Source organism: Colossoma macropomum, unplaced genomic scaffold, assembly GCF_904425465.1.
Source record: "Colossoma macropomum unplaced genomic scaffold, Colossoma_macropomum, whole genome shotgun sequence".
NCBI lineage: Eukaryota > Metazoa > Chordata > Actinopteri > Characiformes > Serrasalmidae > Colossoma > Colossoma macropomum.
Genome location: NW_023494800.1, coordinates 3,477,090 through 3,491,207, shown reverse-complemented (window position 1 = coordinate 3,491,207; position 14,118 = coordinate 3,477,090). Strand labels below are relative to the sequence as shown.

General features: G+C 42.3%; 1 protein-coding gene across 2 annotated transcripts in view; it reads left to right on the top strand.

Annotated features, from left to right (window-relative positions):
- Nucleotides 1-6,364: 6,364 nt before the first annotated feature.
- Nucleotides 6,365-14,118, top strand: part of onecut2 (one cut homeobox 2) — a 43,707-nt gene continuing 35,953 nt past the window's right edge. The window contains exon 1 of one of the 2 annotated variants that reach the window (XM_036588605.1): nucleotides 6,365-7,738. In XM_036588605.1, the coding sequence (XP_036444498.1) occupies nucleotides 6,592-7,738 (1,147 nt within the window). In that variant the 5' untranslated portion in view covers nucleotides 6,365-6,591. Of the gene's footprint in view, nucleotides 7,749-14,118 lie in introns of both variants that reach the window. The other variant, XM_036588606.1, reaches the window with a different exon arrangement.

Here is a 14,118-nt window from a genome sequence, read left to right as displayed (position 1 = left end):
TTTGTACTGATTGAAACCTCACGTGTACTTATTTTTGCGAGAAGAACAAATTCAAAAAGACAAGTTTTGAGTGGGTAGGGGGCGGGGCTACCCAGAATTCCTAGCGAGTTATTTGATTTCTGCTTATTAGCTCTTCATTTTTCCTTCAGACATTTCCAAACACGTTCATATGTTACATGAACACTATTAAAACGGTCCTTCGAGGGTTCTTTAGTAAAGACAATGGTTCTGTTTAGAACCATAAGCTCTATATAGAACAATCTGCATGGCGAAATGTTCTTCAGATTGATGGTGTATGGTTCTATTTAGAACCTTTTTGAAAAGTGTTCTGTATAGCACCAAAACAGGCTCTGCTATTGATACAAGCTTGACACCCTTTTTGGTGCTATATAGAACCATTTTCAAAAAAGGTTCCATATAGAACCATATACAGCACATTCTCCATAAGTCTGAAGAACCATTTCACCATTCTTTGAGTGATAATGGTTCTAAATAGAACCATTGTCTTCACTAAAGATCTCTTGAAGAACCATTTTTATAAGAATGTAAGAGAACATTTTTGGTGCTACATAGAACCCTTTCCAAAAAGGCTCTGTATAGAACGACACACAGCACTTTCTACATCAATCTGTTTATTTGACCCTGCAGAGAAGCTTTCAAGCATGCAATTGGTTCTTTGAATATTTATGGTTCTATAAAGAACAAAGAGTGTTCTAAGAGTGTTTCTAACCTTTTAAAATATTGTTTGTACATCTCAGCTTGTGATCAACAAGTCTGTCCTGTACAGATATAGTTTGTTTATTAAACTGTATTATACATGTAGTTTCAAACAACTTGAAAAACTCAGTTAAAGGCTTAAGGAAACTGAACTTGTCGGGGTTTACAGTTCAGAACAAAACCTTCTCAAAACTATCGTAAAGCAACGTCTCAGACATCAGGCAGCATATTCAAAACCATTTCATGTAATAACTTGGTGGACGTCTGGCTCCTATCACCCCCACTGTGAATATTTCTGACTTATGCAGGAATTTTGAAACATCGGTGGACTTCCCCTTTACATAGACACAAAGCTTAGCGCTTCTTTTTAACGCCTCTGCTTTGACACGAGGCCTCAACCTGAACACCAAGAATCTTACAGCGGTGAAGGTATATGCAGGAAATAGTGAATGAATCAGCGCGCGAGGCTTTCATCATCTCGCATTAGCGTCTGATCAAAAAGCACAAACGTGGGGGCAAAGTTCTCTCTCTCTCTCTCTCTCTCTCTCTCTCTCTCTCTCTCTCTCTCTCTGAGCATCGATCTGTTGCTATGAATAACGGCCTTCCTGCGTTTTTTCTTTTCAGCCAATCACTCTCTGCGCTTTTGGAGCGCGCGAGAAAGCAAAGCGACACAGAAGGCAAATCAGAGCGAGTCGGCTTTATAGTTCCTCCATCAATCCATCAGAGATCGATAATAACATACACAGAGTTGAGCAAAATACTTCGAGTGACGGCTGAATATTGAATATACTGTCTTTAATGAATTTAGTAATGAATTCCACTACAATGCATACAAATGTAACATATTCAGAATACATTTACAAAACATCGGCAATACATAAATACATAAAGTACTTGGACGAAACTCTGCTGTAGTAATTTTTTATTTAGTTCTCATTGTTCATCATTGTCCCTGCGATGGACTGGCGACCTGTCCAGGGTGTATCCTGCCTTCCGCCCAATGACAGCTGGGATAGGCTCCAGCACCCCACCGCGACCCAGAAGGATAAGCGGTTTAGATGCTGTATGTACGTATGTATGTATGTATGTATGTATGTATGTTCATCATTGTTTTTCCTTATGTAATTCTTACGGTAATGTTTCTTGATTTTTTTTAATTATTCAACTGAATACAAAAATGAATACAAACATCCCAACGTCATTTTAGCTGTCATGACCTGCTTCAGTCCACTGCTGCTCCCATAATCCTCCCATAATCCCACTGCTGCTCCCATAATTCCACTGCCGCTACCTTAATTCCACTGCCGTTCCCATAATCCCACTGCTGCTGCACTGTTGCTTCCATAATTCCACTGCTACTTTCATAATTCCACTGCTGCTCCCATAATCCCACTGCTGCTTCCATAATTCCACTAGTGCTGCCATAATCCCAATATTGCTTTCATAATTCCACTGCTGCTACCATAATCCCACTGCTGCTCCTATAGTCCCACTGCTGCTTCCATAATTCCACTAGTGCTGCTATAATCCCACTATTGCTTTCATAATCCCATTGCTGCTCCTATAATCCCACTGCTGCTCCTATAATCCCACTGCCATCTCATGAACTAACCAAACATTTTGCCACATCCCAAAAACAAAATCTCACAAATATGACTATGAAGTGAGTAGCTGTGTGATTTAGTTAATGGCATGTATATAACTTCTTCTCTGCTACTGAGGACACTGTTCTGTCCAGTCATCCCTCAAAAGAGTTTACTAGCACTCAGATTAATAACAGGTTTATCACATTGATTTATCAGTCTACTCAGGCTTTAGCAGAGCTCAGTAACACTGAGATTAATAACTGATCACATTGATTTATCAGTCTACTCAGGCTTTAGCAGAGCTCAGTAACACTGAGATTAATAACTGATCACATTGATTTATCAGTCTACTCAGGCTTTAGCATAGCTCAGTAACACTGAGATTAATAACTGATCACATTGATTTATCGGTCTACTCAGGCTTTAGCAGAGCTCAGTAACACTGAGATTAATAACTGATCATCACATTGATTTATTAGTCTATTCATGCCCTTTTTGAGCTCTTCTTTAGAGTAAGTCTTTACATGCTGTGTGCTGATTTTAAAATAGTTAATAAACAAGCATTAATAATGTTTCTTTCAAAGATGGAATCTCAGGCTCCCGCTTTGCCTCACACATGTACAGATTAGTTACATCTAGCTCACTTCACCTCCTTGTCTGCCTCAGTGTAAACAGTCCAAGAAAGCTTCACAATCACAGCCCATTAAGAAAGTAACTGCTGCAAAACCAAATATCAGAATAAACAAGTTCTAAACTCATTACTATGTATTCTCCCAAACATGTAAATAGTATTCTGAATACTGCCTTTATAAAATGTACCATGAACTAAATGCAGATTCTCAATTTTAGTGTGCTGAACAAAACCTCGTATCTCCAAAATGGTAACTTTACAGAAGAAGAAAAAACCTACTTTATTTTTAATGTAAGTCAATGGAACCAGACTTTTTACCAAGTAATTCAAGATCGTTTCTTTTGGTTTATTCATCATGAAATTTGCACACAATGTAAAGGACAGTAGGCATTTTCAAATTATGTCAAAAACAGAAAAATAGAGATATGAGGTTTTGTTCTGACAGCAGTAATATGTATTCCCAATGCTTTCATAACTTACATGAGAAACTAATGTAATGCTTCTAATACTTAAGTCTGTTTTTCTCAGTTGCATTTTAGTACACTGTGGTGGTTCAGCTCCTGTTCTGCTTTATCATTGCTCACAACTCTCACTTTGGAGCTTTAGCATTAGATCCAAAAAGAGAAGTCTAATACACTAAAGACGTTTCACTGCAGTTTGACGGAGAGTTTCTAGGCTGCATTTACTTCTATGAGTCATGATTTCATTGCAGTAGCAGTGTGTTTGAGTGGAGTGTGGGTTCAGGTGACTCTAACACTGTCTACTGTAAAACATGCTACTGAACTAGAAAAGTTCATTATTAACATCTGAGATATTAGTGATTACACAATATACAACACAAGGCTTTCATTTTTCAGGAATGGTTTATTTTCTCCAAAAAAAGGGAGATAAAACCTTTCCTAAATGAAATTTTTGCATCTTCCTCATCAAAGATCCTCCTAGCAATGCAGTAAAAAGGCGCTGGTTCAAATGAACACAGTTCCATTAAAGTAACAGCATTTTAATTTGATTATGCATCTCTGCTCGTGCTTGGTTTGTACTCACTGTGTCATTTACGCAGACCCATCTGGTGTTCTAGCCCACACACTTAAAAGAAATGGTTCTTCAAGGGTTCTTGAGTAACAGCAATGGTCCTATTTAGAACCATGAGTTATTTATATAACCATATGCTTAAATGGTTCTTTGCATGGTGAAACTGTTCTTCAGATTGATGAAGAATGTGTTGTAAAGGGTTCTATATAGAACATTTCTGAAAATGATTCTAGATAGCACATTGCTTATCATCGTAACAATAGCAGAACACTTTTTGGTGCTGTATAGAACCATTTTCAAAAATATACAGTTACACATTCTCCATCAATCTGAAGAACCATTTCACCATGCAAAGAACCAATTAAGCATGCAAATGGTTTTGTAACTCATAGGTCTAAATAGAACCATTGCCTTTACCTAAGAACCCTGGGAGAACCAAGTTAAAGTGAGCTTAGTTCTTTAAAATGCAAATAAATTCAATAATAATAATAATAATGAATATAAAAACACAGCTGAAAGGCCTGAGCATCTGTGACGTCACACACTTCTGTGTTGTGTCGTCACAGTGGCTCGTCCCATTGACAGAACGACACGGACGTCACAGTGGCATGTGGTCACCATAGCTCGTTCGAAATGCTCTTCACAGTGGTGTGTCGTCACAAAGGCTCGCTCCATTTCCAGAAGGCGTCCCGCGCGCGCTCCAGTGAGGCTGCCGCTGCTCCTCCTCTGACAGCTGATCAAAAGAGGGGTGAGGTGTGTGTGTGTGGCGGGGTGGGGGGGCATCGGGGGGAAGGGGGTAAATAGGTCACGCTTTTCAGACCACTGTCCCCCTCGCGCTTAATTACAGGCCCTTTAAACAAAAGCAACATCTGCGCGAGCTCCAAAACGAACCGGCCGCCCAGCGCGAGGCCGCGCACGCACTGCACCCAAGCCCAAGCGGTTACAAGCGCAGCGAGGCTCCTGCAGGTCTTTTTTACTTCTGAACTGTCCTGGGAGCCGTAAAGGACAACTGGCGCACAATGAAGCGCGAGACCTCCTGGACTGATAGCAGCACAGGCGCGAGGATGCACACGCGCCTGAGGAAAGAGCGCTTGTCCAATGTGCAAACTTGCTGGGTTCTACAACAGCTGTACACTCTTGAAACAGATGGTTCTTCAAGGGTTCTTTAGCAAAGGCAATGGTACCATGAGTACCACATAGAACCACTGGTATGCTTCACTGGTTCTTTGCCTTGTGGAATTGTTCTTCAAATTGGTGGAGAGTGTGTTGTAACCAAAAAAGGGTTCTTCTATTCTATACAAGCTTGACATCGTAACCATAGCAGAACGCTTTTTGGGGCTACACAGAACCATTTTTAAAAAGGGTTCTATATAGAAGCATATACAACACATTACCCATCAATATGAAGAATCTTTCACCACGTACAACATGCAAATGGTTCTGTTAAGTGGATCTACATAGGACCATCCCCTTTACTAAAGAACCTTTAAAGAACCTGTTTTTTAAGCTGTGAGAGGCGTGCATGCCAACATTGGTACTGTTTATTAGTAGTGTTTCCTACTAATTACTAGTGTTTCGCTCCTTCACTGAAATAAACAAGAGTTTATGTGTCACTTATCAATTGATTATTAACGATTTCACTCTTTTCTCAGGACACGTATGATTGATTGGACTGTAAACAGGCTACAGCAACAAGAGACAAAGCGTTTAAACTAAGAACGATTGGTCAGTTGTGTTTAAATTTGCATTAAATTCATGCAACATGAATATATTCGAATAGAAATCGATTAATTCGATCATATAACTGATGGATATGATCAAACATCATCTGAGAAATGCTTTCAGAAGCATACTCAAAACACTGGGGTGCCTCTTATTGGTATCCTAAACAAATGATTCAGTGATCTGCAACGTGAAAGGAGACAGATGAGACTCTGCAATGACAACAGATCCAGAGAAAAAGGAGTTTTCGGACATTTATAATCCAGATGTAGAAGCTGCGCCCAGTTTGGGTTATTTTGTTCCACCTGTATTCCGACAAGCCCCGCCCACCTGCGCTGGGAGTGGCTAGTAGTTGTATTCACCGTCGCCTGTGGCAGACCACTCGCGAGTGTAAGCTCGCAGCAAATCCCAGCGCACGAGGCGTGATAAACACTAGCCAATCCTCGCGCTTTCCGGAAAACGGGTGGGAAATACAACAACGGCGTCTCTCAACCTCTCTTGACTCTCAAACCGGCCGCGCCAGATTGGACGCCACAGAGAATGGGGCGTGGTTTTGAGTATACTATTGGTCAACCGAGGTGCCCGTCATTTCACTGGCACCGCCCCCTTTCCCGTCAGGCTTGGCTGCGCGGGCAACAAGCCCATCCCGGGCAGCTCCAGCTGCTCCAACAGAAGACGTAGGAGGAGGAGAGGGCTCGGACATGGAGAGAATCAGCACTGGCCCGTTTGATAGAGATTGGTCGTTTTTTTTTTATTTATAAGCCAAAAAAAAACCTAAAAAAACAAAAACCGAGAGGCCTTAGAAAGAAGACAAATAACAACAAGAACAAAAAAAAAAACAACAACAACAAGCAAACAACGCTCACCCCCGGCACAAAAATCAAAGTGGATCAAATGGACTGAATGAAGACTGCCTACAACGCCTATCGATGCCTGGCCAAGGATCTGGACGCTTACGCCATGAACCCGGAGATGACAATGGACAGCATTGGCAATCTGCACGGCGGCGGCGGGATAAGCCATGAGCAGGATCTGATGGGCAGCCCCAGCCCCCACCACAGCCGCGGCGGCGCGGGGGCCTCGTCCTTGCGGATACACCAGGACCTGGCTTCGGCGTCGTCGCGCCCGATGGTGTCCGGCATGGCCACGATCCTGGACGGCGCGGGCGAGTACCGACCGGAGCTTTCGCTGCCTCTCCATCACGCCATGAGCATGCCGTGCGACACGTCCCCCCCCGGGATGGGCATGAGCGGCACCTACACCACGCTGACCCCCTTACAACCGCTACCCCCCATTTCCACGGTCTCGGACAAGTTCCACCACCCGCACCACCATCATCACCACCACCACCACCACCACCAGCGCTTGTCCGGGAACGTGAGCGGCAGCTTCACGCTCATGCGGGACGAGAGGGCTCTGCCGGCCATGAACAACCTCTACAGCCCCTATCATAAGGACATGGCCGGGATGGGGCAGAGCTTGTCCCCGCTGGCCAGCAGCCCGCTGGGCAACGGCTTGGGCTCCATCCACAACGCCCAGCAGGGCCTGCACAACTACGGCGCGCACGGCCACGACAAGATGCTGGGCTCCAACTTCGACCCCCACACGGCCATGCTGGCCAGGGGCGAGCAGCACCTCGCGCGAGGCCTCGGCGGCCCCGGCGCGGCGGGCATGATGCCCCACCTGAACGGGATGCACCACCACGCGGGGCACCCGGGCCACCCTCCATCGCACGGGCCCGTGTTGGCCTCCAGTCGGGACAGGCCACCCTCCTCCTCCTCGGGCGCGCAGGGCAGCGGCTCGGGCCAGCTGGAAGAGATCAACACCAAGGAAGTGGCGCAGCGCATCACGGCCGAGCTCAAGCGCTACAGCATCCCGCAGGCCATCTTCGCGCAGAGGGTGCTGTGCCGCTCGCAGGGCACCCTCTCCGACCTGCTGCGCAACCCCAAGCCGTGGAGTAAGCTCAAATCCGGGAGGGAGACCTTCAGGAGGATGTGGAAGTGGCTGCAGGAGCCCGAGTTTCAGAGGATGTCCGCGCTACGGCTGGCAGGTAAGACAAGGTGGAGTTTCCTTTACTTCGAATATTTTTCGGATTCTGAAGCAATGATTGCGTCCGGTCTTCTTTAAAGAAATTCTCCAAAAAATGTATTTGGTCTCAAATTTTTTTTAATTAAATTTAAAAAATGAAATTCTCGATTCTTTAATGCTTTTGTATTTCTTTAAAGAAAATCCTCCAATGTGCATTGTGTTTTCTTCTTCTTACAAGAAATGTTTAAAAAAATTGCTTTAATATTTTGTGTTTATATATATATATATATATATATATATATATATATATATATATATATATATATATAACCCATCTATCTATCTATCTATCTATCTATCTATATAAATAGATAGATAGAGAGACAGATAGATAGATAATTAGATAGATAATAGTAACAACAATAATAATGCCAAGATCCTCCAATGTTGTGTCGCTCGTGTGAAATTGTTTGACCGTTATTGGTCAATAATTACGATCAATATCAATGACGAGAGCATAATCAGTTGTTTCATATCCAAAACACTTATTCTATTGATCGATCCAAGTCTCTGAAATATTTTCAGGACTGCAATGATCATTTTCAAATTTCCAACACTTTTATTCTTTTATTTAAAATGCCAAAACATCTAGTTTTCGAACGGGACAATTATTTAATTCGGTTTCTCAATTTGGATCAAATTTAGAGTTTAATGCATTTGTCCACTGATGTTTAATTTTTATCTTTAATCTGAAGGTTTTCGCCTATAAATAAAACTGCAGTAATGCGTAACTTTATTGTTAATAATTGTCTCCACTGTTTTCTGCTTGCTTTCTGGTTTTTGCTAAACGTCAGTTGTGATACAGAGGAATTAGACGCTGCTGGCTTTTAGTGCTCACTCCTCTTTATTAAGGAGGCTGTGTAGCCTGTAAAGCTTGTAATGGTGCTGGTTGGAAGCTCTGGGAGCCCCGCTATTCTGTCCTTGCAGCAAGGTTGTTGCCCCCTCTAGCGATGGTCAGTGCATCTCCAGCAGCCCCTTTCCTTTGTTCCTGAGGAGAAAACGAGGGGGCTGAAGAAGGCTAATCACTTTTTGAGCATTGATTCAGAGGCATTGTTTGCGGTTCTGGTTTGTTTATGCGGTCAAACGGCTCGGTCCAGTACGTGTTAGAAAGCATCACTGGCTGTTCTTCATGTCCAGGATTATGCTTCAGAGGGGAACAGTCTGGATTATCAGGCTGTTGTTGTCCTGATGCTGAGGGGATGGAAGGGATTGGAGAATTAGTGATGGCTTCAAATGCGAATTTGGGCAAAAATCGCATTTAGTAATTATCTGCTTTGCAAAATGTAAACATAAAATTGCTGCGAGGCTCCCACAAACGTTCCTCAGATTGTCTGAGATAGCAGAAGAGTATAATATCATAACAGTGACCCTGTACGTCGTGTGTATAAAAAAACTGGCGTGCATACCAAAACATTAGCGAGTTTTATCAGCGCATACCATCGTGGCGTCCATCGATTATTCGAATATGGGCTGTTCAATACATCCACATAATGAAGTGGCATTTGGATGGATGGACGTGAAAAGAGTCTGTCTTGAGGAGGTCTGTTGGAAGGAATGAGAGGAATGTCTTTTATTTCATAGAGAAAAAAAGCCGCAACGATAAAAGCATTTTTCAACCACTATATTCAGCGATTGACCGCAACGTTTTATTTTTTTGGTGCCTTACAGATGGGGGCTTTTTTTTTTTAAAGGGGGGGTCAGTGGGGTATTATGTGATCGGTGCAAGGCAGAGGGGCAATTGAAAAGAAGAACAGAAGCTGCATCGGCTCAATGAATTATTGATAGAAAGCTCCGCGTGACCCCGCAGCTCTCAACGTCACCTTGTCTTGGGTTAACCAGGCAAAATGGGAGTGCGCGCGCTTGGCTTTTGTTCCACATAGCGCTGCATTAGATTCTTTTTTTTTTTTTGAAAAAGAAGAAGAAGAGTTTGCTGGAAAAGATGTAGAGAAATAAACAAGGCGCAAAAACGCGCAGCCTGAAAGCCGCACTTTAAGGGAATATGAATATTCGACGTTTCCAATCACTGCGTTTGCATTTCGCAGTAAAGATGCACGCGCAACCATAATGTAGGAGGTCTTAACTGGTGCTAAACACCGTGCAGGCTAGAAGGGGGTCGGCTTTTGCAGGACAGGCACGTTTCTTTTGACCACGGCCGGCGGCTGCAGGTGCCAGCTCGGTGATTTGAGCGCAGAAAATGGCCCCTGTCTTCGCGCTGTTCATTTAGTCAAACCAAACGTGACATTTGACTCCGGGCTCATTCCTCCTCTCACCCTGCAGCAATCAGCCCTGAGCAGCAGCCCGAGAGCCGAAAATGATCAAAAGGGACAGGCTGCATTAAGAGTTCAGCTTCGGCGAGATTGGAAAAGCGCGCGGCTGGCTGGAAAGTGTGCTAAATAAATATATCTAGAACCGCATTAAAAGTGTTGCCGTTGGGGCTGTGAGGGCAGAATCAGAGAAAAGGGAGCTGATAAAGGTCTTCAGATAAGACTTACACCAAAATCGAGATAAGCATCAGAGTTCTGATTGATCAGGCTGATTAACTCAGGGAGCGCATGACGGGCAAGTGTTTAAAAACTGAAGTCAGTCGTCTTCATCAGTCAGGCTTTCTTATTGCAAATCACGGCCGTGATGAAAGAGCGCATGCTGTAATAGCGGCGGTTATAACTCATGCATTTGACCTTTTTCTTCTTTGGATTTGTTTTTGTTTTTGTGTTTCAGTCTTAGTTATGTCAGATGGCAATCTTAATCCCTTCATTAACCCCAATCTAAAACATGGAAATATAGCCTACACTCACAGGAAAATCACGTGACTTTCACTTCTGAATAGTCACCTTTTATACCTGTGGATATTCACGGTATTTTCTCGTGTCATGATAGGATTCATTTATGCTTTCCTGGTGTGACATGCCACATGTGATCATATATTGTTCACATTATATCAGCTGTGATCATTTAGTGTTGCCATTATGTCACGTGACCACATATTATTCCCAATATGTCACAATATGTGATTGCATATTATTCAGATTATGTCACGTCATCGCAAATTATGTGGGTTGATCACATTTTATTCACATTATGTCCCATGTAATTGCATATTTCTCCCATTATGTCACGTGCTCTCATATTATTCCTATTATGTCGCATGTGATCATGTTATTCACATATTATTCCCATTATGTTGCATGTGATCTCATATTATTCACATTATGTCGCGTGTTCACATATATTCAAATTGTTTTGCATGTGATCACATATTATTGACATATTATTCCCGTTATGTCGCATGTGATCATATATATTCCCATTATGTCGCATGTGATCTCATGTCATTCACATCATGTTGCATGTAATCACATTTTATTGCCATACTGTCGCATGTGATTACGTATTATTCACATTATGTCACATGTGATCATCTATTATGCACACATTATTTACATTACGTCACGTGTGACCTCATATTATTCACATTATGTCACATGTGATCATCTATTATGCACATATTATTCCCATTACGTCGCATGTGATCTCATATTATTCACATTACGTTGCATGTGACCATCTAGTATGCACATATTATTCCCATTATGTCGCGTGTGATCATATATATTCACGTTGTCATGTGATCTCATATTATTCCCATTATGTCGCATGTAATCACATTTTATTCCCACAATTTCACATGTGATTGCATATTATTCACAAGATGTCTCATGTAATCACATGTTCCCATAATGTCACGTGATTATATTTTATTCCCTTTATGTGTCACGTGATCATATAGGCCTATTAGTCATATTATATCACATCTGATTTTATTTACATTATGTCACGTATAAACACGTATTCACATTGTCACACGTGTTAACTATTCATATTATGTAACGTGATAAGATTCATTGTGCCACATGATAACATGGTATTCACATTGTCACGTGATCACGCGCTATTTACATAACACCGCATGATCACATCTTCTCATGATGTCACACCTAAACATACATTATATGCATTATGATCGCCTATTATTCACGCGTTTAATTGCGTGCATGTGTTTTGGACTCCTATATGAAAAAACATAAGCTCACGTGCGAAAGGCATGTGACTTTTCAGTAAGCGGGGTATAATCTGGCCGGGTTTATTTTCCAGTCTTGGCTAGTTTTGTCACTTTCTCAGACAGATGCGTGTAGCTGCGCGGTGTGGATCGATGTTGGGGTAAATCTCTGGAAGATTAAAAGGGCATTAATGGCGGCAACCATAACACAACCGTGTGGACCCAGCACGCATTGATCTGGAACCCGATCCGGACTTGTTCCAGGAAAAGCTGACGAAGGGAAGTTTCTTCCCAGCACGCGGGAGACTGACTCGGCGCGAGGGGAGATAAATAAATAAATAGCTAAATAAGCAAGTAAGAATAAATAATAAAAGACCGAAAAAAAGTCTCGCAGTGTCTTCTGTGAAGCGCGCGCCGCCATGATCGCTTTGAAGCGACCGATTGGTCCAATCAGCGCGAGGGAGGACAACAACAATGGAACGCGGCGCTGCTTAATGAATTCCCACCTAATTAGTGGATTAATTCATTCATTCCTCGCTAACAGGGAGGCATTTTAATGGACGGCCCTTTTAGAGCCGGGTTTCTCTTCATCAGCTCGACTGAAGCTGGAGGACGCAGAGAAATAATGCTGTTCAGAATGGACGTGCAGGGCAGCAGCATCAGGGCTAGCAGCACATTCTCCTTCCTGCAGCCTGCTTGGTTAGAAATAATTGACCGTGTGAGTCAGATGTGCTCTCTGATGCGGCCTATACAGACTGGCAGGGTGAAAAAAGATGGCAGAGTCTTCAGGTAGCCATTACCTGTTTCACGAGACGAGGCCTAAGAGAGGCCAGTGTGGAAACTGTGGCATATCAGACTGAAACCTGGCGCACTGGTAGCATTCACAGACTGTTTACAAGCAGTGGTCTGCTGTACTGCCGCACACTTTGCCAAACATTGATTGTGTTCTGAATAACTGCAGTGTAAATGCCAAATATCAGGTGTCCTAATTGTGTACGTAAGGAATAATTAGAAGGGTTAGTACAGATTAATATATCACTGCTGTCAGACCACAATCTTGTATTTCCAAAATGGTAACTTTACAGGAGAGGGAAAAAACCTGCTTTACTTTTAATGTAAGTCAATGGAACCAGACATTTTTCCAAGTAATTGTGGGCTGTTACCTTTGGTCCATTCATCTTGAAATGTACACACAATATAAAGGACAGTAGGCATTTTCAAATTATGTCAAAAACTGAAAAACGACAAAAAATAGAGATATAAGGTTTTGGTCCAACAGCAGTGATATGTTAGTCATAGCGTTATTACATGGCATGGATATCTGCTGGCTTGCAGTGTTAACATTTTGCAGTTAAGTAGAATATATCGTCGCTGTCCAAAGAAAGATCTATTTTTATCAGTGTTTACTTTTCTTCATCATTTGAACACAACAGCTGTTTCCACTGTGTGACAGTTTCAACATGAACAGACCGATAGAAATGCCCCAAAACTGCTTGGAATGAAATTTCTACATTAACTTACATTGAAAGTAGAGAACGTTTTTGCCAGTTGCTATTTTGGAGGTACTTGTTTTTCTTTGGACAGGGACGATATTTGTATTTAGACTGTACATCAGTCGCAGTGAGCCTTTGCATTGGAGACACCTAACATAAAGATTTGTAGTGTAGTTGTTAACATAATAGTACACATTAGTACTGGGCAGCCCATGCCCTACATTTAATTGTCCACAAATGACATTTGCCTGGGTGCATGTAGCAAAATGACCATTTTCTCCCCTTTAGTTTGTCCCTTAAAAATAAACACGCTGTACCTTTAAGACTAATATATCGTCGCTGTCCAAAGAAAAACATGTATCTCAAAAGTAGTAACTTTACAGGAGAGGGCAAAAACGTTCTTTACTTTTAATGTAAGTCAATGGAAAGAGATTTTTTTCTAAGCAATTTTGGTGCGTTTTTATTGGTCCACTCATCATGAAATTTTCACCCAATGTAAAGAACAGCTGCCGTGCTCAAATGATGTAGAAAAGTGAAAATCGCAAAAAATGGAGACATATGTTTTCCTTTGGACAGCGATGATATGTAAACAAGCTCTGTTCTGATTGGCTGCCTTGTGCTGTGCCTCATTCCAAAAGCAGTCAATTCTGAAACACTCATAACTTTAACATGAATGGGCGGGGCTTAAATGCTGTGGGCTGAATAGGCGTATCTATGTAAATGACATCTAAAAAGTGTGGTGTTTTTGCAGCAGTGTGCTGATAGGTGCACTGTGTGGACTTTAGTGTTTAT